Source organism: Neofelis nebulosa, chromosome 2, assembly GCF_028018385.1.
Source record: "Neofelis nebulosa isolate mNeoNeb1 chromosome 2, mNeoNeb1.pri, whole genome shotgun sequence".
In the NCBI taxonomy this organism is placed as follows: domain Eukaryota; kingdom Metazoa; phylum Chordata; class Mammalia; order Carnivora; family Felidae; genus Neofelis; species Neofelis nebulosa.
This window is the reverse complement of record NC_080783.1, coordinates 120,235,581-120,262,068: the sequence shown is the minus strand read 5'-3', so window position 1 is coordinate 120,262,068 and position 26,488 is coordinate 120,235,581. Positions and strand designations below refer to the sequence as shown.

The following is a 26,488-nucleotide window of genomic DNA, read 5'->3' as shown; positions in this document are numbered from 1 at the left end:
ACAGGATGAAGGCTACTGAGAGAACCCAGAGTCATGCACTCCATGCTACTATTAAGACAAGTTCATAGAACCTTTCACTCTCCAGACAGATCATAATTTTAATCCTCTCCTTTTTATGTATGTGTTTGCTTTGGAGGAAGTCCCTGGGAATTGTATAAAATTTCCCAAGCTGACTTGGGCTTTCTGTAAAATCTTGGCAGCCACTCCTAGCAGAGACAAGGCCTTCACATTAGATGTGGACTGAGACCCAGAGACTCTTCGTTCCTTCTGTTCCTCTGCTCTCCCTTTCAAGTGCAAGGTCTTTGCAGGTGTAATGCTCCCCCTAGCTGAGCACAGTGGGCTTGTCAGGCTTGTGGACAGATGTATCTCTGCTTCTTGACCATGGGACACACTGCAAACACTTGGTTCTCTTCAGTTCTGTGACTTTTGTCTTCTCTTTGGAATACACTGTCCACTGGAGTGCCCAACCATAAAGATGTAATGTTACCTCTCCATTCGCTACTGAGCAACTTTTCTCAACTAAACTTCACTCTTCCTGGACTCAGTCTCTGGGACTCCTTCTTTCCTGCACTCACAGACTCTGAAACTAGCAAAAAGCATGTTCCCACTGTTCGGAGCCAGCTCTGACGGCCTGAAGGGTGTGTGTGTCTAATCTAGGATGAGGCTAAATCAGTGTCCACAGCATCAGTCCATCTCAGATGGACCTGATCTCAGATTTGAAACAACATTGCCCCCAGTCTTGAGACTAAGCCTATTTATAGATTCACTCTTCCTTCCCTTCTTAGTTCGTGTCCAAAACTAGTTCTCCACTATTGTTGCATTTGATTCACCCTTGGTTGGGGTAAGGTTTTCTCACTCCAGAGTTCCTGGTTTTTAATTTCTCTGCCACTCATCAAATCTTTTTGCTGTTTTGTAAGTAAATGAGCAATTATCATTTTACTCTGTGTACCTGATGCTGTAGGAAATAGCTTAAGACTACCTGACATAGGTACAGTCTTCAAGGAACTCACACTCTTTTTCTTTTAATTTTTTTACTGTTTATTTATTTTTGAGAGAGAGAGAGAGAGAGAGACCACAACCAGTGGAGGGGCAGAGAGAGAGGGAGAGACACAGAATCTGAAGCAGGCTCCAGGCTCTGAGCACAAAAGGCTCCAGCACAAAGCCTGACACGGGGCTCGAACCCACAAACTGTGAGATAACATGGGCCAAAGTTGGACACTTAACCTACTGAGCCATCCAGGCGCCCCATGGAACTCACATTCTAACACTGGGCAGAGCCCAGGAACACAGACCACAAGACATAAACTAATCAAGCTGAGGGGATCTGTTTTCCCTAGGAACAGGAAGGTGTTACTATCTCCTCCTGGAAGGAGAAATCTCCCAGAGCTAACTCTGGATATCGTGCCTGGGACTAGGCCTGATTAAAAGCAAATATACATGGATCTCCTCCAACCTCCCTAAAGCCAGATTTGGGCCACATAATTTCTGAGAAATCTAGGAGGAACAATTTAGAAGTAAACACAATTGCCCTCCCATTGCAGAGACAATGCCTGGAAGCAAAATCTGTGAGTGTCTCCATCCAAAGGACCACCTGTCTACCACTCTTCTCAACATGAACACACACACACACACACACTTCTGGTGGAGACTTCTAATCAGGGGCACAATCACATGGCAATGCAAAGTAGCAGCTCCATAAGTACAGCTTGAGGAGTGGTGACCTTGTCACACAGAAGATGTGAATGGCACTTCCTAAGGAAGCAGAAAGGACTGTGACAGCCTCTGGTGATGGTGACACCACAGGGATGACACCCTGGCTCACTGGGGCTTCTGGTGGGGTTCTGAAAGGCCCAATTAATGTCACCTCTTGTCCTCATTTGAACTCAGAATAAAGTCCAAGAAAGTCCTGGGAGCCTGAAGCAATGGAGACTGAAATACCAGCTTTATTACTGACAAAAGTGTCTGGATACTAAGGTGTAGGTGTGGAGGCTGAACGAGCGGGCTAGAACTGCCCTGAAGAGGGACCACTCCCCAGAATGGCAGGCTGCCTCTTCTGGACTTACCATCAATGGCGAGAGCCCAGAATGTACACTTGCTCTAGGGAAGCAGGTCCTAAAGAGTCCCCTCTCCCAGGCTCAGCAATCAGATGGGGCACTGCGGTGCCCAGTGAGGGGAAGGAGAGAGTGATAGGGCTGGGAGTCAGGAGTACTCTCCATGGATTTCTCTTTATATTAAAATATGAGGTGGGGCACCTGGATGGCTCAGTTGGTTAAGCATCCGACCCTTGATCTCAGCCCAGGTCATGATCTCATGGTTTGTGGATTCAAGCCCCATGTCAGGCTCTGCACTGACAGCACGGAGCCTGCTTGGGATTCTCTCTCTCTCTCTCTCTCTCTCTCTCTCTCTCTCTGCCCCTACCCAGCTCAGTTTCTCTCTCTCTTTCTCTCTCTCAAAATAAATAAACATTTAAAAACTATATATCAGTAATGGAAATAAGTGTCCTCACCTGAGTCTCCTCAGTTCTTCTCTGTGTTCAGGACACTGCGGTCGCCTGGCCACACTCAGAGGGTGCTGCAGAGAGAGGCTGGCAGGGTGGGAGAGAGTCTGGAGAGGCATTTGAAGAGAGGGCAGCGGGTGGCTGTGTCTCCCCCATCTGCCCTCTACACCCCTCCCTTCCTGAGCCTTTGGATCGCGCTGGGATAGATTGAGATCGACAAACATAAACGTGTTTTGGTTTGAGGTTTGGCAAATTCTGTAACTGCAAAGTATTCCACAAATGTTTTGTGTTCTGCAAAACCAAAAAACATTGGCCAAGCACTTTCCCCCCTTAATTTTTAAGCCCATGTGTTTTTAAAGGAAATGTAATCCGTATGTTTTGGGTACGTTTATATGCAACTCATCAAACCATGCTCCTCTGTATGAGTCATTTGATGTCTAAAAGGCATGAGGAAGATCATAGATTTATAAGAACTCTGTTAGCACAAGCAGGGCAGTAGGTGAGGCACTGGCTGGAAGGTGATGAACTGGATTCTGGTGTTGGCACAGAGCCCCCAGATCCCAGAGGATTTACAAATAATCCCCTCTATCCTCATCAGTCTTTCTCATCTGCAACTTGACATTAATAATTCTTGTCCTTATCAGATCCTGCAGGCAGGTAGTGAGATTTCAAGCCTGATTATCAGGTAATTTTGACCTTTTTAAAAGAGAAAATACAAGGGCCACTGTACTAGCCCCCAGAGGTCTATTTTAATCTAGCTTCCCAGAGCACCGGAGGATAAAAATGGCTTCTATATCTAATGATTCATCTTTGCCCTATTGTGAGACAGGGGACTTCAGGGTCATCATGTCATGGTTTCACTTGCTAGGGAAGATCAACCTGACTTCCTGTCCTCTACTAGGGAATTCCTTATTTACAGGGGGCACAGCAAGCAAATGACAAAGCCACGGGGAAGCCTACAAAGACAGACAGAGAACACACATTATTGGCCATTAGAGGAAGAGTTCTAGTCTCTAAATCTGTCGAAGATAACATAAGTCAAGTTTAAACTCTTAGCATGATAGAGCACAGAGTGCACAGGTGGACCTGGGAGTTAGTGCTCCAGCTTTCCTGTGTGACACTAGCTCCCTGAGCCTCAGTTTCCCACAATAAACACAAAATATAGGTCATTTTAAAGATTAGAAAACATGTAAGTAAAAGATCTGGGACACAGTAAGTGTTCGATCTGAGATAATTTCTATAACTATTAACATTACTTAAAATAGCCTGCAGGTTTTAATGGGACAGAACGAAGAATCACCACACTACCAGAAAAATTATATATAAATACGCCACTGAAATGGGCTAATGAGGATCCATAGTTCTGCCCTCCTGGAGTCCTTACAAAGAAGAGTATCCCACTAGGCAAGACAAATAACTGTCTGTCTGAACAGTAAGACATTCACCAGCCCTAAAGCAGACCCAGGCCAGGACCAAATGATGTGTCTAACTCCCTTCTAGCCCAGTGAGGAGAGAGGAGAATCTCAGGACCTGAACCAAGATGTCATCACAACTTCCTAACCATGGCAAATGCTTCAAGACACGTAGACTTATTCCCAAGACTGAAGTGTGGCTTCAATTCCTAGAACGTAGCTGCAACACTGGTCAATACAGCCTATCCCAATTTTCTGTCCTAGGTCGGGCCTCAGAAAAACAAGGACTCCAATGGGAGCCAAAGGCAAAGAAGAAATCAAAACAACCTTTGGAGTGCCAAGAAGAAAATAAACAAATAATTAAATGCCACTGGAGATACAGAAGGAAAGAAAGAGAAAGTGGTTGAATAACGAACGTCATTAGGGTTGACCGCCGGCTGTGTCTAGGGCAGAAATTCTTAACTTTTGGTGACAGAACCTTCCAAAAATCTGGAGAAAGCTAGAGACCTCTCCTAAGAAAAATGCATACCTGTTCATCCACACACGATTTTCCTTATAGTATCTGGGAACTCACAGAACCCCCAAAATCCAGCCACGGGCTCTTAAGCTAAAGATCTTAAATACCCTAAAGACTTCTTTATCAAAGGCCAAATTCTATTCTGAGAACATCATCACTAGCAAGGTCCTCAGTAAGTCTAGAATGCAGAGCCCTGAAAAGGAAGCAACGGGAAACAGCTCACAGGCAAGTTCTGTAACCTGAACATGGGATATAAACTAACCGGCAGACAGAGTACCCATTCCTCACTGGCTACATTTTGAGGACAAAGGTCTTTCCTGAAAGGGAAAGTATTTGGCCTGGAGTCCTTATGCCTGAGTTCTAGTGTGGCCACACCACTAACCAGTTGCTTGATCTAGAACACATTACTCAATTTTTGTCATCTTCAAACTAGAAGTTCAACTGAATTCTACCTTAATCAATAGGTGTAACCTCAAGAAATTCTGAGGTAAATAAAAATTTCTAGAAATCTAAATGGATTTTAAATATACAAAAAAAGAGTTTCATAAAGAAGTTCTTCCATAGGGGATGAAGAATATACTTATCACAATGAGCACTGAGTAATATATAGAATTGCTGAATCTCTATACCTGAAACTAAGGTAACATTGTACGTTAATTATCCTAGAATTCAAAAAAGCAAATAATGTTTTAAAAAAAGAAGTGCTTCCATTAATCATTTTGTGAAGGAAATGATCACTACAGATGACTTTTAGCATACATCTGGGTTCTAACAGAATGTGCTATAAAGTTCATGAAGTGATTCTAAATATAATACTAAACAGTTTCTCTGAAAACTCTTGCAGGGAAAATAGCACAGATAACTCTTGACAATCTGTGTCATTTCGATGTAAAGAAATGCCCCCCGGATGAGGAAAATGTCTGAACACTAATGTAAATAGTTACTGCAAAGCCTGCACACTTTAAATTTTTTTTTAATGTTTATTGTTTTTGACAGACACAGAGAGGGAGCAGGGAAGGGGCAGAGAGAGAGGGAGACACAGAATCAGAAGCAGCTCCAGGCTCCGAGCTGTCAGCACAGAGCTGAACACAGGGCTCAAACTCACAAACCGTAAGATCCTGACCTGAGCCGAAGTTGGACGCTTAACCGACTGAGCCACCCAGGCACCCCTTAACCTGCACACTTCATAAAACATGCGTGTCACATTTGTGGTTTCAGTACAGTTTATATAAAGTCAATTTTTCTGACTGCATAACTTTAGGTAGATCTGTGTTTCCTAACCATTTCAGTTCTCACCTAGCTCTCTGGATAACAGATTTTAATTTTACAGAGGAAGGGTGAGAAAGAAAGGATTTAGACAGAAGCAGAATTAACCAGAAAAATGCCATGTCGCTAAGTCCACTTACAATAAGAGCAAACAGTCCCTCAAACGTCAGCTGTTCCTCAGAATTTCCCTATATGACAACCTAATCCTAATGATGCTGGGCCATCAGGAAAGGTTGGGTTTTAGAAACTGTCTTTATCAAGGTAGGCAACATCTAATATATTTTGGGAACATGTCTTAGGAGAAAAATGGCTAATTTCTTACCAATGTTTTAGCTCTTAAAGGTAATAATTTCCTGGGTGCCTGGGTGGCTCAGTTGGTTAAACATTTGACACTCGATTTCAGCTCAGGTCACGATTTCATGGTTTGTGAGTTCGAGCCCCGCGTTGGGCTCCACGCTGACGGTGCAGAGCTTGCTTGGGGATTCTCTCTCTCTCTCACTCTCTCTGCCCCTCCCCTGCTCATGCTCTCTTTCTCTGTCTCTCTCCCAAAATAAACTTAAAAAAATTTTTTTAAAGGTAATAATTTTCTGATAATTTTTATTCGTCCACAATTCCTCGTTTCCTGATAACGCAAAATCAGTGTAAGTGCTGTAGCCACCCATGCACTTATCAGAAAAAGTGGCAAAATCTTCTGAGGATAATAAAGCACCATAAAATTTGTTTTAAGTGACTGGATTACCAAGTATTGATGTACAGTGTGTTAACAGAAAGTTGGAAAATTCAACTTTTGGGGGACAGCTCTTTGATCCTCGGATCAGCTGTCCATTTCTCTTTGCCTGAGTCAGCAGAGTGGCTAGCGTGCAAGCAGTCTCCGACAAGTAGGAGCCAAAAGCCACGCATGGGGAGCCGGGGGGAAAATGTCACATAGAAGAGAAATGTCGGTGAGTCTCTTTCTCAATTATTCTTACCTGTTTCTTCCAGAATCTCTGAATCCTTTAGCAAAAGGGTTTCGATCGATTTTTAATCTGGTGATCTGGAAACAAGCAAAAAACATAAGTTGTGTTTGTATTAACGGATTTCTTTTTCGGTTGCTCCTAGAAAAATAACAAAAATCACTCTGTTAGTAATGGCTGTTGTTTTTATTTAGTTTCCATTAAGTTTGAGATTTAAATTGAAATGGAGATAGGACTCGGGCCTGGCACACAGATGTCTGACCCAGCTGACACACTTCTCCCTAAAAAACCCAGGTTTTCCCAGTATGTGACTGTAAACTCCTCTGCTCACCTTTCCTGCCCCCCCCCCCACAAAGAGGCTAAATCATTTGCCCAGACAAAGACATGGAAATGGAAAACTGGGCGATGGTCAAGTCCATGGAACATGACACACAGGGAGCACCTGAAAAGTGTTTGCTGAGCGAGTAAATAATGAATGAATGGATTCAGTCAATCCAATCCAGTGAAATGAGGGCACCAGACAACTGCCTCAGCCTGAAAGACCCAAATAATTGCACATCCCATCTCACTTAAGTTGCCCCTTCCCTGTCCCTAGAGATCATTCATTTAATGACCTAAAGTGGTCTTGTAAAAGACACAAAAAGCAGCTAGACTTTCATCAAGGTTGCACGCAAGGCAAAATCTGCAAACGGGGGACTCAAGGGAGCTGGCTACAGTGCATTTCTTCCGGTCTCCAAGGCTCACAAGCAAATCAGAAGACACAAACCACTGTGTGGCCCAGGTTGGGCAGGTCCTCTGGAGCATCTGGCTCCAACTCCACTTCAGTGCAGAAGTCCCTGCCTACTGCATCTGACCTCAGTCCCCTCGAACTCGGCGAGGTTTGGACACATCACCCTCATGCCTCCAGCCTAGACCAAGCCTGACCAATAAATTCCACATGTGCTCTTTCGTTTCCGCTCTCAGCCTTGGTCATGGGAGGCCCTTTCGAGATCTTTGTGTCTAAACCAGATGTGAATGACTCACTACCTTCAAGCAACAGAGACTTAGGGGTGGGGGCGAGGGAGCTCAGGAAAGGATGAAAGGCACTCTGAACGGAAGGTAATTCTACACAGAGGGAATCTCATTATTTAAGACCACCTTCCCATTTCTGCTCATTGCAGCCCTTATCAACTAGGATGGCTACAGTTATTTCTTATGGAGCAAGTCTTTCCAAGTCCCTCTTTGGCTCACTTTGTCAGAGTGGAATTTCCCAAAGCCGCAGTCTTTAAAGGTCTTTAAAATGCAACGTGAGATTCCAACCAACAGACTCTGACTTGAAAGTATCAAAGTTAATTTTTTTCCCCTAAAACAGTCCTTGCCTCTAGAATGGCACACTAATAATGTAGCACTAATAATGTAGCAAAAGCAATTTTACATCTATTTTATAGACCAGAGCAGGAGCCTGAAGCCTTTGGCTTTCTAAAGTCTAGTGTCTGCCCTGTGAATATTGTATTGCATTTAAAGACTGTCACTGCTTTTCTGTTTTTGACTTAAAATCCGTTCTTTCTTCCTCCATAATCCGCAGCAATAAACCACACACCATATTTTCTTTTCAAGTTGGGGTTATAATATTTTATTTTCTCTTTCAAGTTGGCTTATCCTGTCCGGCTCATTTATGATAGGGGTTCCTGATATATGATTGTGCTGCCATGTTTGGGGGGCCTCCACAGGCCCCTGTAAATAAAATGACATTCTATTTCATGGGCCTGGGAGAAAAGGTTGAAAACCTGTTTGCCACACCTCATTCTATCTCAGGCCAAGAGGTCTGCATGGCGATTTAATAGAAAAATGCCACCAAATGTTAGGAAAAACAGCACCTCTATACTTGTTTCAAAGCTTTTAATGTGAGATTTACAGAGCTTTATGTAGTGTATACTCATTATTTGTTGATTATCAAGTGCCTTTGTGTGCAAAGCAAGGTGACAGGATGCATAGGTGATAGTGATATCTAGTCCGCATTGGGCTATGTATTGTCTGGCCTTCCCCCCCAGACAGAAGCTTCTAATCTAGAAGTAAAAAGCAGATATACACACCAACACAAAACAGAAATTGATAAGGTTCACAACAAAGGCAAAGTGCCGTAAGAACATAAGAGGAAGTAGCAATGGGTCCAAGTTGAAGGTCTCTGAGGGTATCTCTCAGATATAGCACATGAGCCAGGCCTTGAAGGATGTGTAGGATTTTCATGAAACATGCAAAAAGGGGAGAAAGGAACAAGGGAAGCATTTACTAAGAAATGTCCTACATAAGCCAGTGCACCGAGGTATAGAAGCATGAATGAATGAAGCATACTGGAAAAACACTGAGAAGTCCAATTTGGCCAGGGCATGGGGTAGGAGAAGAGGGGCAGCGAGAGACAGCTAGAGGCTGCCCTCAGGCCCTATCACAGAAAGCCCTCATTGCCCTGCTTAGGCATTTACATACCCTACAGGCAGAAGAGAGCAATTTAACAATATAAGCCAAACTATGACCCCAGTTAATGCTGGTGCTGACAACTTTGGCTGTGCCTACCAATACCAAGTGTAACAAGGACAATAATTTGGAGGAACAAACCAATGTATTCTCAACCTCAATAAATCCATAGGCCCACAGTTCCCATATGGAGAGCCAGCCTGGTAGCCTCAGATCTTGTGAATATCTCATATAGCATAGGAAGGGATGCAAATGACAGCTGGGCCATAAAGCCTGCTGTCCTGCGGAAGACAAGGATGTGACACAAGACGAATTCGTATCAAGTGGAAAGAGAAGTAAAAGGTCTTCCCCTCGCACCCCAGTGGAGTAGGGAAAAAGAGGAAGCCTGGCAGGGCCACCTCCATACATACCTATGGAGGCCGCATTGAAGTGAAAATGCCACCTGGTCTGATGAGTCAGGAAGAGAGGCCCAAGCTAGCATCTGCAGGCCTCCTATAGCCCTTCCGTGGGGGGTCAGGGACTCAGAGGTCCTCACCTGCCATGCCAGGGAAGGCAGGGTGGCCCTAACCCCAAGGTGCTACAGCCTAGGCAGGAGCCAAACAGAGGACCTAGAGGAGCCCTGCGGGGAGGCGGGGCCAGCCAGGGAGGCCCAGGAGGTCCAACTGAGGCAAAAACACAAAAGCACAAACTGAGTAGTCTTCTATCAGTAGGGCATGTCCACACAAAGGACCCAAGGTCGAGAGCAGATAATGACAGCCACCAGCAGAGGCCAGTGAGGACCACAGCACAGGGACCCACAAGTTACCACTTGAGGACTCACGACCCCTGCCACCTCTGCGCACACGCCACACATGTGGCCATCTGGGATAGTGTGGAAGGCTCACTGGAATAGTTAATTTTCAACTCTACTCCATAGTTCTGTTTATCAATTAGACCCAAATATGGCTGTCAGTCTCCACCTCCCCACCTTCCACCAATACATCGCCATCTTTTCACTAAACTACTCTACATAACCTTTAAACTGATCTCTCTTCTCTACACAGCCACCAAAGTGGTCTTTGTGAACATGTACATAGATCGTGTCATTCTCTTCAGTGGTTACCACCCCACTCAGAACCGAATCCAAACTCCTTGGCTGGACTTGTGGGCCCAGCGTGGCCCCTGCCTAGCTCTCCATCCCCACCCACACTCCTCTACGCCTGGGCCACAGGCTCCCACCAAGCTCAAGCTGCTCTGAGTGCTGGAAAGTGCCAAGGCCCTTCCCTGCTCAGACCCCTCACGCTCACTCAACCCCCAGACAAAAATGTTCTTTACTCTTTACACAGTTGCTGCCTAGTCATGAGTCTCAGTCCAAATGTTATCTCCTGAGAGAGATGTTCCTTGATCATCCCTCCAAACAGGGTGCTTTCAGGTAGGAACCGCATCCATTTCATATACCATTTTATCAAGAACCGAACATGACACGCTATTTGTGTTCAACGAATGAATGAGTGCGTGAGTGCATGAATGAATAATGTGGAAAACAGGAATCACCAGCGCCAGAGCGGTAACCGGCCCTAGAGAACACAGACCAAACAACTCCCTCGATCCTATCTGCTTTCACTGCAGCACTGCAGACGAGAGTCTTCAATGTCCCACCAGGCAGAACGAGAGGTCGATTAGTAACTCTCCATATATCCAAAGCTATTCTACAGAGGTCATGTTCAAACTTGGTCCAATGATAGCGAGGAGGCATGAAAAGTCCAGAGGTTGGGGAAGCGTTTTTCCTCACTGATTTGATTTCCACGACCTTCTACCGATTGGTAGAGTCTGTGTCACTGGGGGCTGTAGCACACGAAGAGGTGGCTGCTGGCCTGCCACCATTGATTTGAATCATTTTCACTGACCTTTCGCCAAGGCAATTACTAAATGAGGGACTCCTCACGGTACACAGTGTAGACATAAATAGCACAACCCACAAAGAAAAGGAAACTTCGATATCCTGAGTATGATTTTACAATACCAAGGCTGAAAAGGCCTTCCCTTATGAACACTCTCTTAGTTATTCTTATTTTTTTTTTTTTTTTACTATATTGCTTGAAGGGTGTTCATCAGGGAAGGAAAAAAAAACTTAGCCCATATAAAAATAAAAAATCAAAAATCCTCTGCACTGACTCGATTGGAACGTGAGAACACAACTGGCTCGATAGTTCAGTACATAATGAGCGGCTCAGAACTCCTATTGGATTTGCTTACACAGACCTGGCTGTGGTTTCAGACTTCCGATCTGGTTCGTGTAGCCAATTCTCATCAAGAAATAAGACTGTGTTACCTGAGGAGAACAGGGCTGTGTCTTTTTGAAATCTAGTTTCCTGTTTGGGGGAAAAAAAAAAATCAAGGTTCAGAAGTCTTTTCCCCTTAGAGAAGACAAAGACTCTGCAATGGAAATTTCCTGCTAATTCCATGAGGACATGCTGGCGTCAGCTTCTTCCAAGAAAAAGCAGAAAGCGGAGAGTCGCCTTTATTCCCACCTCTACCGCTTTATTCTCCACGATGAGATTCTGGGCATGGCGTACCCTCCTCTCTGCCTTAGGCCTGCCAAGTTGGCACTCCAAGAGCAAATAATAGTAATAATAACTTCAGTATGCTAGCAGCCCTGGGAGTCTACGGGTCAGTCAGCAAGGGTGGGAGGAAGGAATGGGAAGGGGGAAAGAAAAGCATAAAATATTTTATGAAAATAGAAACTCTTTCTTCACATTTCACTACTACTTATATCCAAAGAAGCGAACCACAGATTTGTAAGGAAACTGGTAGTGAAGGTGTGTTGGCTAATTATTCATGCAGTCCTTTTCCAGGCACACATTCAGTGCTGTGCACTATGAGATAGACACAGATCCCTTAGCATTATGGAGATGGAAGTGTCCTTCTTCTTAATTAGTGGTTTCTGGGCTTCAGGCCAATTTTAATACCCCCCCCCAAACATTTGAGGGATCAACATTGATATTCCATTTCTTTATTCTACCAAACGGAAAGAGTTACATCTATCTACTACCTCCTGCCATCATTATTTTATAAAATAAATGACATTTTAGTATCAAACAAAGTGAAAAGGACAAATTAACATACGGTCTATTTAAATGAATGCATACAGGTATAAAACGGCCCTATACTGTCTTTATTGTTACATCTTGCAATGGATTATAAAAAATTTCTCCATAGACTGGTGGCTGAGAAGCACTGATTCAGAGCAAACCATCAACTCCCAAACGAGAATTCTGAGGTGGAGTGATTTGTCACAGGCAGTACAATCCTTCAGCTACAGAGCTGGGTCTAGAACCTGAGTCTTTTCACCCCTGACCTGGTGATGGGGTCATGAGAGAGGGACAGCACACTAACAGTTCGATGAAGGAGAGCTCACCTGCAGCTGAAAAATGTAAGAGATGTTGTAGGAGGGAATGTTAGGAGGGTTTGTATCTGTACCGAACTTGAAGAGTGGAAGGAATCTAGACAGGTAAAGAGGAACGGAGAGGTCATTCCTGGAAAGACAACAGCACGAGCAAAAGCAGGGCGGCTACAAAGCGCAAACCATGGTAAAACTCAAACCAGACCGCTGAACTCTTGTGGATGCATGACGAAGACGAGTGGAAAGTGAGCCTAGAAATGTAGCTGGTAACTAGCTGCAGAGGACCTTAACAGGAAGACTTGGGATCTCGGGCTTTACTCCCTTAGGCGCTGGGGAGTCATAGACAATTCGTGACAGAGAAAGGATGCAATCAGAGCTGTGCTCTAGGAAGATCCATCCCTCGGCGAATATACGTGATGGCTCATGAGACATTAAGCGTGCAGTCCACGTGACTCAGCTGGAAGCTGTCACCACAGCCTAAGCTGGAGGGAGGGCAGGTCCAGAACGAGGGCACAAGCAACGAGAGTAGAAAGTAGAAGATACTCCACGAGTAGAAGCAACACAGTGTAATGGCAGATCGGACGTGTGGAGAGTCAGGTGTCCAGCTGGTCTGGCTGACGAGATAGAAGCCAAGAGGAGATAGACCTTGACAAAGGAGAGGGCTAGGAGGAGTGACAATGAACAGTATCGCTTGGAATATTTTGCTGACCAGCAACAAAACACCAAGTTCCCGCCTCTCAAGTGTGGACTTGCTACAACTCTGTTGGTCTAGACCGTTGTGGAGGTTACTAAATAGTTGACAGACATGAACATTCTAATAATTTTTAATACTTGTGTGTGTTGACTGCCTCTGCTTGAAAACAAGAAATTGTTTCCAACCCTCATTAAAAATCATGCAGGAAAAAAAGAGGAAGAAATTACGATTTCAGAGCTAACAGAGAACTTAGAATTCTAACACAGGCCAATTGCTCGTTTTCCTGAAGAAGAAATCGAAGCCCAGAAAGAGAATACCTTGCTCAGAGTGACACAAGTAGCTAGTGGGACACTTAGGACAAAAACCCAAGTCTCTAAATGCCTAGCCCACTGCTGTCCTTCCCTATCCAGGAAAGGACACTGCCTGAATCTGACTGACTAACATTTCACTTCAATTCCATTCCTTCCATTGTCCTTCCTTCATTGAGTTCCTGAGAACAGTGAGGACCCCCCACCCACCCCCTGCCCACTGACTTTTCCTCTTTCCTCTCTCACAGGCCTCCTAACCATTCCCTTAAAAAGACATACATGAGGTAAATACTTTTGCCATAAAATATTAATCGTTCCCATTCAAGAAAGTTGAGGGAGATAAAAACAGTAGTAGGTGATATAGCTCACAAAATAGAATAGTTTATACTACCCGGCATCTTCATGACAAGTCTGAAAATTATTGCTAGGTAACAGGATGCAGACCCCAAGATGCCTGGGGGAGAGACCTGAGGTTAGTTTGCTTTATTAGGAGACACTGTGTTACATGAAATCATATCTACACAGCCAAAGGGAATGTTAAATAATCGTGCCTGTTGATGTGACACTTGTTAAACAGGCAAAAGCTGTTATCTTGATTTCAAACTGCACAGAATTGAGTATGTGTGACTCATCTATTTTGAATGTCAGCACATCATGAATTCACCAACGTGACTTGAGAACAGAAAGATCAAAGTAGTTGCCTATTGGTTATAATCCCTTCAAGAGCCAATGCACGTCCTCCAACTCCCAACGATCCACTTTCTCCTTAACGAGCAATCTATTCTGTAAAATTGCCTCTACTCGCCACTCCCCTTCATGCCTGTGCAGACCCAGCTGTTTACCAATTCAGGATGACTGCTATGAATCAGATGCCAGGTTTGCATCAGCGACTTGACGCGTGTTCCCTCATCGAGTCCTCGTCACTAACTTGATGAGGCCAGGACATTTTCAGACCAGGAAACACGGGTGAAAGGGGTTAAGAACCTTGTTCAAGGTCATACAGTTTGTCAGTGGAAAGGTCAGAAATCAAGCCAGGTATGTCTGCCACCGAATGCCATGAAGTTAATCATGGCGTCCTGCCCCCAGCAAACCACCACTGCCCCCCCCACCCGGTCCAGAAAAAAGACAATATTTATACGAGTAGAATGTACTCAGACACGGGAACGCTGTCTATGAGAGAAGGTAGAAAAGTGTAGGGATTTCAGGTTTCCCTGTTAGCTCTTCTTTTATTGTCACAGTGAGTTGTGGCTTTCTAATTTCAGCTTGGGTCACAGTACTGACCCTATTAGCCTCTACAACCGATCTCGGCGAGGCAGTAGAATGTTCATTTGCCAGTGTCCTAGTTTGCTGCACACACTAAATTCTGAAGTTGTAGTATTTGTTACCACAATCTCTGCCTTCATGAGAAACTAATGATTAAAATGGTGGGTGAGTGTTTTGGAAAAAAGTCCAATCAGTGACTCAAAGAACTTAGACTCGTGCTCCCCCTCTCCTGAACCACAGTTAATCCCAAGGTCCCAGTCGCTACAACGGGCATGTCTATATTGATGCTCTATCTTGTTTCAGAGTTTGCAAAAAATTTTTTGATTATTAAAGTTTCCTGTAAGGACCCATGATGACCTATCTAAGGAGTTTGAGAGGGTTCAATAGTTTTTAAGTAGCACCCAAAGCAAACTAAAACTCTTCCTCTACTTTAGATCAAATGTGGCATCCACGAGGAAAATCTGAAGTTGGGAATGCTTTACAGCTGCTGAGAAAGCCCAGCAAGCATACAGTACTTGTCTACCAGACTAAGGGGTTGTTGTATATCAAATGCCTCTGGAGGCAAAGAACATCTAAAAAGTCTTATCCAAATGTGCTATGAAAGATTAAAATATTCTTTCTCTATGAACCAAAGATTATATCACTTTCACTTGCCTGGCACACAGTAAGCACTCAATAATATTTAGTAAATGATTATTTTTCCTCTATTTCTTTCTTAGAGCACTAAGCATAGTATCCAAGTACGAAAGGTATTGAGTGTTGTGGTAGAAAGTTCATTTTGCTCCAAGCAGGCCCAAAATAAAAGTATGCAGGCATATTAAAATAAACAAGCGAAAACTCTTATTTTCAGAAAGGGAGTCACTGCAGGATCCTATTGATGAGACAAATTGTCAAAAGATGAAATACACTCTAATTTACAAAAACAAAATTCACATGCAACTGTCGGGAATTGCATAAAGTGAGATCACTTGTAGATCCATCTAGCCACCCTCCTCAAAACAAGAACATTGTCTAGAATGCCAACAACGATTGCAGACTCACTGTCTCTCCCCTCTCCCTATGCCCCGTCCCCACATACTTCCCCCATTAGTCTGGCCAATTTTTATGCGCGTCTCAACATCAGAGAAAGCATCGACTCCTGCGGGAAAACATCCCTCATTCCCCAAACCCAAAAGCACCCTCTCCACGTCTCTGTCATTCAATTAGTCCACTGTTTTATCCTTGTGTATTTACGTGTCTTTCACTCAACTCAAACTCTTCTTTCCTCGTGGAGAAATAAGTCTTCACCTGCTCGATCTCCCTACTAAACGTGCAATATTGTAAGTTCTAGAATATTTATGGAATGAAGGAACATATTGCTGACATCAAAACACAGATGTTAGGGTGTGGCTGGTGATCACACAGAGGTAAATTTAGTCTGATAGTGTAAATGAAAGCAGTTGGGTCTTCAGCGGAGCTGGAGAGGCTTGATGACTTTGATGTAGCCGATGCAGGGATACACAGAAAGTTGCAAAGAGGGAAGGAATGAATCAAACCTTGGTACTTGCAAATGATGAAGAACATTTGCCAGAATGCAGGGGAGATCATGAACACAGGTCCAAGTACAGGTTGAAAATGACTGAGAAGATTCAGTCCTCCTGGTCAAAGATTTTGTCTTTGATCTAAATCTAGACTATACCAGCTGCTACCAGGCATCACGGCTTGTCATCACCAACATGGTGTTTGCAGAGCAAGCCTGGCATCGCTCATTCCAGCTCTTCAGTATCACGTAGAAGGACTATTTCTTACCAAGAGCATGAATAAGCTCCTTTAAAAGCTGATGCAGCAAGAGACTCTCAAAGGCAGCCTCTTACCTGCTGGTTCTGGTAGGCTGTGACTGTGGTGAACACGGTCTCAGGAAAGTTGAATGTTTTCACTCCATCCCCAACAGGGACAGGTTTGGTGGGCGACAGGTCACTGCTGAAATCCTTGCGGATCACGTGAACTCGAGGCTGGTATTTGTGCATAGAGTGCAGAATGATCTGAAATGAGAAGGGGCAGCATTATGCTAGACTCAAAGAGCGTTTCGAACTCGCAGGCAAATACAATCGCAGGACAGAGGCATCACAGGAAGAACAGAGACTGGGACCGGGATGTACAGGAAACCGGAAGTCAGTGTTCTTGCCCGCGGCAGGAAGGACTAAGTGATTGGATAGCACTACACGGAACCATACAGCAGAGTGCCCCAGTCACAGGTGGTGATGTAGTACGCTTGCTTTAACTAGACATACTGAACAACTGTCCCAATCCCAGAAGACAACACTCTGCTAAAAGATCTCAGACCCTCTGCTATGTGACAGCTGCTCCTTCCTGCTTCAAATGTTCATCATGGGCTCGTGCTGTCTTTAAATTCTATCAGCTATTATTTGTACCTTGTTACTAAATTTATGGACATTCCTTATGTCCTGTGAGAGTGAATGGTATTCCTCAGAATATCGTCATTTCCGTAAAGATGGGAGCCATGGTTTTCCTTCTTTGATCTTCCTGCAGCACTCAGTATGGATCTTGGCATCCAGTGAAAGTTATAAAGATAAATTAATAACATCAAGGGCTCTAATTATACCTGGAAAGTCTTAAGACTTATTCTTCTCTTAAAAATGCATAAATTACTTGGCAAATCCACCCAAACTGTCACCTTAATTGTTTCTCTGAGTTTATTGCCCTGTGAGTTACTCTACTGAATGGTGTGATTTCTTTCACCATTTTAAAACATGTCCTGTGCTTCTGTCTTTAACCTCTCCCTTGATTAGACTGTGGGTCCCTGGAGCATGAGAACGGGGTCTGGTAAACACAACCTGATGCACAGCAGACATTTGCTAAATGTTAGATTTGTAATAAATGAAATTTCGCAGGAGGAAAAAAGAACTTTTAGGATTACTCACTTAAAATGACTCAAAGTGGCATAGAGATTCTTATTTTACACATTTGGAAAAGCCTGGGGCTAGTCAGCTTTAGATCCAAAGGGAGGAAGAGGGAGATGGATGGGATTCTTTGACTCACATGTCCTTGATCATCCAATTCATTGTTGGTCAGCTTGAGTTTGTCGAAACTGACCACCTGTCTCATCCAAGTGTCTCCAGAAGCTAGAGAATCAGGGTGTATATAAACTCTTGGGGGCACAGGGGAGTCCGCATTGCCAGCCACCATCCACTTGGAGCTGTGGTACACATATCTGAGGCAGAGAGGGAGAGAGGAGAAATCAGAGACAGATACAGAGGGAAGAGAAGCCCAGGACGCCAGTAGAGACAGGAGAGGGGAGAGACAGAGAGATGACAAGATGAAAACAGTAGGGATTAAAGAGAGAATACAAGGAGAAAAAGAGAAGGGCAGATAAGCAGGACAATCAGACAGAGACGAAAATGGAGAATGAGGTGGGGTGGGGGAGGGCAGCAAAGTGTTGTGGTTAATGATCAAAGCTGCAGCCCTCACAAGGAAAACATTCTCACAGTCCTTTTTCTTTCTTCTCCCTCTCCTTGCCTTGCACCCCTGTGTGCACACAGGCATCCTGAACCCACGTGTCTAGCTATGGAAAAGGTATTTTACTGCAACCTTTCACCTTTCAAATGCAAACCATATAATCCGTTGGCCACTTGTTCAGGATTTGGTTCCTTATTAAAAACATCTTCCATATTGTCCTATAAAACACAGCCATGTGCAGAGACCTTCCAAGCCTCTCACTTGTTAACCATTTCTTTGCTGAGAATCAGAATTTTGAGGCATTTCTATGAAAATAGAGGGTCTCTGTCTTAGTGCAACCATTCCCAGAAACACCACCAAGTCTTCCCAGTTAGTGTTTTAGGGTTTCTTTGATGAATCCAGTTTGGAATGTCATCATCCTCCATGTTATTTTCCCACAAAGCCATTGAAAGTAAGAGATGTTGTTGGTAGCAAAGGAGGTCAGTTTTCCAGAATTTGCCAATTGCCCTATATATAGTTCTGAAGAGAGTTCTCCGTGGATGTGACACTTCGCTGCTTTTCACTTATAAAGGACCATGTGGGACCTGGACCCTAGCAAACAGAGACACTCAGTCCAAATCACAACTCCCATGATCCTCTGAAACAGATCAGAAGCATCTCCTGTCCTGAGTCCTGTATCTAGATCACTTCTCTCGTAGCCAGCTCTCTCCCTCTACCACACTAGTCCTGGTCTTCCCCCTTCATTCATCTCTTGCCTCCTAATTCTTGGGGTTAAAGCCAAGTACTCAAATATTTTGAAAATAAGTCATGATTCACTGATTTGATTGAAATCTCAAGAGATTGATTATGCCACAACTTGTTTTAAATAAGAACTACATAATGAATAAATAAATAAATAAATAAGTGTAAGCCATCCAAGAGACATAGACATTGTATTGGCCTTTGATGACTCTGAAGGAAAGCTATTTAACAAACTCACTCAGAACACAGTTTGATAAACAATAATTCACCCTAACTAAAGCTTATTCTTGAAATCTTACCCACTCCTCCTCTTGTTGCCCTCCCTCATCCACAGGGCAAGCCATCAGCTATATGATTGAATATACTACACTGGTCCACTTCTCCTCCACCTCTCCAAAATAAATCATCTCAACTCATTTAGCATTTCATAAACCGAATCATTCAATATGTTAATCACTTTCAATGTTTAACTGACTTCATTTTAGACTTAACATCCATTTGATTTCTGCAACCCTTGCAGACACTATACAAGCTCACTCTTTCCAGAGACAAGGGAGGATTCCACTCTAACCCGTTACTAAGTCCTGATTTCTAAGCACTAGCGACTACTTCCTGCCTGGTGCTCTGCTATGGGTTATTGGCATATCTGCCATCTTTGTTCCCTGTTTAGTGCATAGTACAGTGCACTGTTAAAATGCTTCATCTAACGAGTTTAAAGAACTGTCTTGGAATGCTGGTGATGTCCACAGTTCCACACCCCAGAGTCATCATTACCTGTATCTTTTATTGTCCACAGGCACAATGTCCATTGCTATGTAGTATTGCTGGTGTGGGTCCAGGCCAGTGATTTTTACTCTCATGGCAGGAAACATCCTCCTATGAAGGGGAATAGACAGTAAGCTCAACAATCAGAGTGGGAGAAGTAGCAGGAATAAAAGCTTAGACAGTCTCTTCTTATTTCAAACTCTAAGCACACCAAAGTCCAATTCTTCTAATCCTCAAAGTTGGCTGCTTTTTTACGCTTTGGAAATCATTGCTATAAAATATGCTGAGGATTCACTGCTGAAATAGCACGTCTTCTTAACTTAAATTGAACTATTTGATGATTCATACACTCCAAATGCTCATACCTACCTTGATTGATATTATTAGTTCATCTTTAAAGTGATTAGACAGAAAGATAGATAGATAGATAGATAGATAGATAGATAGATAGATAGACAGACAATGTGTGTGCATCCACACATGTATTTCTTATTAGACTATAACATCCTTGAAAATACACTCTTACACTTAATGTACTTGAATAACTTACGCTCTTACTAGTCAAGTAGCTTATCACAGTTGATTGTAGGTGATCATGAAATAGTTTTTGATTGACTGAGTCTATTTAAAAGTAATCTTTTGAGAAAATAAGTAAAATAGAAGAGGCTACCAATCCCCAAACAAAGGGCCAACAAAGTTGGGTTTTTTTTTAAGGCATAAAACTGTAGAAAAATTTCTGCAAGTTCTCAGGCTGTCAACATGTGTGTCAGAGGGAGGACCCTGTGGAATAGGGAGCAAATACCAAATGAATTCTAGTGGCCTCTGGGCAATACCTTGTTTCTACCACAATGGCTTGTTAAACTTGCCAAAGCAAGCAAGGTCAGGATATGGCACTTTACAACTACTCTCATAATTGAAGAGGAGGAGAAGAGAAGAGTATTGAGTTTCAAGGGGTCTAGAATAAAATTCTCCATTCTTCTTTAACCATAAGAAAGAAGTAAAACATCAAGCTCTTTTGTATGTCATTCATTTAGGAGTCAGACATAAAAAGTGCTCAGTTCAAAACTTTGCATTGCCTGAATGTGCTCTAGGATACTTGTACACAAAATGCTGCACTAAGCTTAACCATCTGGGGCCAGTTAGTTTAGCTGGGCAGAGCACGGTGCTAATGAGGTCAAGGTCACAGGCTTGATCCACATACAGCCTAATTGGCTTTGCTCCATTTCACGGCCATAGACCATACCCTGACCCCAGACAGCCATCTTGCATATGTGCCCTAGTTGTTTACATGAGGGGCCTTCTGTGCTAGTCACACACTGCACTGCCCACCAGAAGCAACTCAAAAAGCAAATGTTCTCTGGTAATAGGTCACTGACATCATAATCATATTTGAGGACAAGGGGGACCATAGACCTTCAATAGGGATGATGGCTAATTTGTAAATATTTGCAAAGAATAATGTATAACCATTCCTTCTTTCCTACTTTATAACTTTTCAGAAGCTTCTATTGGTATATCATCCTAGATTTTCTCCCTCTAGCTCACAAGTTTAATTAGAAAGCCTTATATTTTAGTCTTACAATCAGCTAATGAAATTCAATGGTGAACTTCTCATAATAACTAAATCCAGGATTCACTATAGGTTAGGCACTTTGATACACATTAATTCTTTTCCAAAATTTGGGAACCTTGATCTATACATTTAAATTTATTTTTTTAACATTTATTTATTATTGAGAGACAGAGAGAGACAGAGCATGAGCATGGGAGGGGCAGAGAAGGGGGGAGACACAGAATCTGAAGCAGGCTTCAGGCTCTGAGCTGTCAACACAGAGTCCGACGTGGGGCTCGAACCCAGGGACTGCAAGATCATGACCTGAACCGAAGTCGGACACCCAACCGACTGAGCCTCCTGGGTGCCCTGATACATTTCAATCTAAACCATTAGTTCCCTTCTTAATAACAATGACTTATGGCTGCCTTGTATTTATAAATGGTTGGAGAGTACCTTGCCAGGGATGGAAAGAAAAGTCCTCTCACTTGTTATCTGAGGTAAGAAAATGTGGTTCCTCTAAGTCATCTAGAGAGGCTTACATTGCAAAAGATGAATGTTTTTCTTCATGACTTCAAGAAAAAGGGTTAGATGGTCTTAAATTCAATACCTGTTTTGTCTGGAACATTTATATGACCTTGAGTGGAGAAGTTACCCATCCTTTACCAATAAATACTCAAGTTCTAAAATGAATGAATTTGGAGAAGTTATTTAACCTTATTACCTATAAAACAAAGAAAAGGGACTATCTAGTCTCTAAGGTATCCTCTTGGTTTAAAATTCTATGACAACATGTGAATTCTCTTCCTAAAAACTTACCAAAAGTTGCTTTTTCTTTTGCCGGTATTTTAGCACAGAATATCAAGTGAAGTCATAACACCCTAGGGAAAAATTAATCTTTCATGTTCAGAAAATGAGATGTGTTTGGTTTTAATTTTATGGGTACGTTTAGGCCAATTCTTGTGTCTTCCAAACCCATTAATCCCTACAAGAACCTCTGTCCATGGTGCTGATTGTACAGATTCCATTGGTACATTCAAAGATTGAGGGCTCTGTAGACTGCAGTAGCTCTGAATCAACAGGATTACAGTTTAAGGTGTCAGAAGAAGTAGATGGTGACTAAGATCTTCTGAGCATGAAAAAGAACAGAGAGTCATACAAAACGAATGTAACTAACTAAGAAAATGGAAACTGAGATTAACATTGAAAGGGACACTACAAAGGAAGGAAAATGGAGTGAAAAGGAAGAAACTGACTTGAGGAAAGGGGAGAAAGTGAAGAAAATTCACAGAGAGAAAGCTAGAGAGAAAGCTTTATTTGTCTGTTTCCGAGTTGTTCCAGAATTACTTGAGCAGAGTTACATGTAGCAATAGCAAAGGCTGAGGCAACCCACTACAGAAGCAATGAATAACATTTCTAAACCTAAACAAAGGGATATGACTAAAGAACAAACTGTATATGTATGTACTGGGAATATCTGGGCGCATCCAGGTATCAAGTGAATTTGTGAAGGCAGAGATGTGGGAAAGAAAACACTGCAGTACAAATCATGAAATGAGGTCACAGGAGAGCTGTAAAAAAGGTGTCAGGGTAAATTGAATTCACTGAAGTGCAAAAAATAAGGGAATGATATCAGAGACAAAAATGACTGGAAGACACATACTCAACAGTAGTAAGTGAAAACCTCAAATAAAACTAGAAAATATTATAAACAAACAAAAAATGTAATATTTTCCCTTCTATCCAAACCAACCCCCTTGCCAAAAACTAAGAAGAATAAAGGGGCACCTGGGTGGTTCAGTTGGTTAAGGGTCTGAGTCTTGATTTCGGCTCAGGTCATGATCTCACAATTTGTGAGTCTGAGCCCCTCATCAGTGCAGAGCCTGCTTGGGATTTTCTCTCTCTCTCTCTCTCTCTCTCTCTCTCTCTGCCCCTCCCCCACTTGCACATTTTCTCTCTCTGTATCTCTCTCTCTATCTCCCTTTCAAAATAAACGAACTTTTTTTTAAAAAAGAAAAATAAAAACTTTTTCCTTGAATTGCTCTGTTTCCTTCTAAGCCATAACATCTCAAAATGTAGAACAGAAGTAGACTGAAAGCCAACTGACAAGAGATGGTATTGAAAATAATTTCCCTTCAAAGGTGTTTCTCCTAAAGTGCTTTTTAATGGTTTTGTTCACTACTAAAACTTAGAGAAGGAAGAAGCTTCTTTTTTAAATTTTTTTTTAACGTTTATTCATTTTTGAGAGACAGAGAGAGACAGAGCATGGCGGGGACGGGGCAGAGAGGGGGAGACACAGAATCTGAAACAGGCTCCAGGCTCTGAGCTGTCAGCACAGAGCCCGACGCGGGGCTCGAACTCACAGACCGTGAGATCATGACCTGAGCTGAAGTCGGACACTCAACCGACTGAGCCACCCAGGTGCCCCAAGAAGAAAGAAGCTTCTAAAGGAGAAACAAAATGGGGGCGCCTGGGTGGCGCAGTCGGTTAAGCGTCTGACTTCAGCCAGGTCACGATCTCGCGGTCTGTGAGTTCGAGCCCCGCGTCAGGCTCCGGGCTGATGTCTCGGAGCCTGTTTCCGATTCTGTGTCTCCCTCTCTCTCTCTGCCCCTCCCCCGTTCATGCTCTGTTTCTCTCTGCCCCAAAAATAAATAAAAAACGTTGAAAAAAAAATTAAAAAAAAAAAAAAGGAGAAACAAAATGAACAAGACTTAAGGTTCAGTTTGACCTCATGTTTTTGTGGTGTCTTGTTGAATTGGAAGGTTTCTCTATATGCATTCAAATATTCTTTTACTTCAAATGTCGATGTTCGCATGACAGCTTATGATCAGCTGGGTGGCTCTTTTTGGTCCCCAGGATGTGAGACTATGTAGACTGGCTTTGAAAATATGAAAGCAGCATAATTGTTTTAACTTTAATTAACTATTCCTATATACTCAAAAACTTAGTCTAAATTTATTTTTATTTAAATCATTTTGTTTTAATCCAAGGGGCAAAAATTACAACCATTTCTTAACAGTGCAGAATTATAAATAGTTAAGAACATTGTTTTTAGAACCAGACAGATTTATGTGGAATTCTGGGGCCGCCCTTTACTACCCGTGTGACCTTAGTCAAGTTAATTAACTTCTTTAAGCCTTTTAATCCCCATCCATGTATGGGACTATAATAGGTCTAAATAACATAATATATGTTGAGTATCCAGCACAAAACAGATATCTAACTATGGAAAACTGAAAGATGCCAATGAAGGAATAAGCTTAATAAAAAGTGTTTATTTTAAGAGAAACTGTATTTTAAAAACTTATATCATTCGGGGCACCTGGGTGGCTCAGTTGGTTGAGCATCTGACTTCAGCTCAGGTCACAATCTCATGGTTCATGAGTTCAAGCCCCGCATCGGGCTCTCTGCTCACGGCTCGGAGCCTGGAGCATGTTCTGGATTCTGTGTCCCTCTCTCTCTGCCCCTCCTCAGCTCATGCCATGTCTCTCTCTCTTTCAAAAAATAAACATTAAAAAAATAATAAAGAATTGTATAAAAACATCTGTCATTCTACACAAATAGTTTTGCAAAAGTTTCCATGGGGTCACCATTAAAGTTCTGTAATAATTTTAAGCCAACAATAAAACACATGGATCAATAAGCAGGGCGCAGACGTGTACCAAGCCCAGTTCTTACCAAAAAATTCTTACAAAAACATCTGGCTGTTTTAAATGCCTTAGAAAATGCAAGCTGTTGTTTGGGGAGCAAACTTTTTCTCTTGAAAACATTGGATGGTGACATAATACTTGCTTTGGAAATCTACTGTTTGGCCCTTATGTACCACGGATCTCTGGTGTGAGCTGAAATACATTTGTAGGCAGAAAATGTTTGTGAGCATCAGAGGTTGGAATGGCCCTCGGAGGAAAAGAGCAAAATCACAGTAAACACAAGATCACTTTACCAAGATGTCCACATGCAGAAAAGTGAGTACAAGTTGCTTTGGTTTCACCAATGCTACCTACCACAAATAATGGGAAAGAAAAATGTAATGGCTCCTACTTTTTTTCTCCATTCCTGGAAGCTGGTCGTGCAAAGGAACGTGTCCTTACCTGCCTGCTTTGGTGATGATCATCTCAGTTCCAATGTCATGGAACCGCTTCCATAGGTCAGCACATTGCAGCTCCACCTGAATCTCTTCCATGGAAGACATGGCGGCAGGCACAGGGCCTGCAGCACCAGGGCCCAGGTCAGTGTGAGTGTCAAAAGAGCAGGAAGTCCGCTCAGTGAGCACCTCAGAGTCTGAACCGGTGCTCTGCTCGGAATCTGCAAATAAACAAGCAAGTCTTAGGTGAGAAACTTCAGAGCTACTCCCCGCCCATCACCCTAAAAGATGGGAGGTTGGATGGGGGGCATGGAGTGGGGGTGGGGGGGCCTGAACAAAAGGAGACTTAAAGCTGGGAAGCTCCAGAGCACAGCACTCGGCGTATTTTATTATTTTTTTTTATGGTTTGTTTTTGTGATTTACGACCATCTTTTAGGTTTCGTGTTTCCAACATGACATCTGGCATTTTAGTAAGTTTTAGCAACAGCTGAAGAAAACTAGTCCACAACAGGCAATGTAAAGAGTACCAATGACAGCATGGTGAAGGCACTGAAGCCAAACTGGGACAACGTAATACATAAATGCCAAATTAAAAAAAAATAATAATAATAATTAGAGACCACACAGCTCCAAATCTAGACAATTTCACTTGGAGGGGGGTGTTCAATGCCAACAGTAACGTGTTCTTTAATTTCATACCACTCGGCATCATTGCCCACCAGTCAGTTATTTTTAAACACAGCATTTTTTCCTCTTATTTATATATCTTGGTCATCAAAAGTAAAAGTTTTTTGAGGCTTTTAGAAGCACTTGGTCATATATTTGAGTAAATGGTTTTTCCTAAGAGTCCAATCAGGCCATTTTGAATGAAAAATGAAAAAAAAAAAAAAAGTCTGTTGTAAGGCAAGGATATAAGCATATGGAAAAAGTTACCCAAGAAGGCGGTGGAAACAAAGGGAATAAATGAGTTCAGGAGACACCTTGATTGGTTTCTGAAGTATGAGCAGAGGGGAGGGGTGATCCAAACAGGAAGGTAGGATTGAGAGCAACCAAATAAAAAGCTGGCATGCTGTGCCAGATGGTCCTTTCTTCCTGTGTCTTCTGTACTCAACGAAGGGGCTGGGGGCGGGTGGGAGGGGGTGGGGGG

General features: G+C 42.9%; 1 protein-coding gene across 3 annotated transcripts in view; it reads right to left on the bottom strand.

Annotated features, from left to right (window-relative positions):
- Positions 1 to 26,488, bottom strand: part of TBX15 (T-box transcription factor 15) — a 103,808-nt gene that overhangs the window by 21,224 nt on the left and 56,096 nt on the right. For all 3 annotated transcript variants that reach the window (XM_058716049.1, XM_058716047.1, XM_058716050.1), the window contains exons 2-6: positions 25,349 to 25,562; positions 19,715 to 19,816; positions 17,783 to 17,954; positions 16,597 to 16,764; positions 6,661 to 6,725 (exon numbers count right to left, since the gene is read on the bottom strand). In XM_058716049.1, coding sequence (XP_058572032.1) covers positions 6,661 to 6,725; positions 16,597 to 16,764; positions 17,783 to 17,954; positions 19,715 to 19,816; positions 25,349 to 25,562 — 721 coding nt within the window. The remainder of the gene's footprint in view (positions 1 to 6,660; positions 6,726 to 16,596; positions 16,765 to 17,782; positions 17,955 to 19,714; positions 19,817 to 25,348; positions 25,563 to 26,488) is intronic.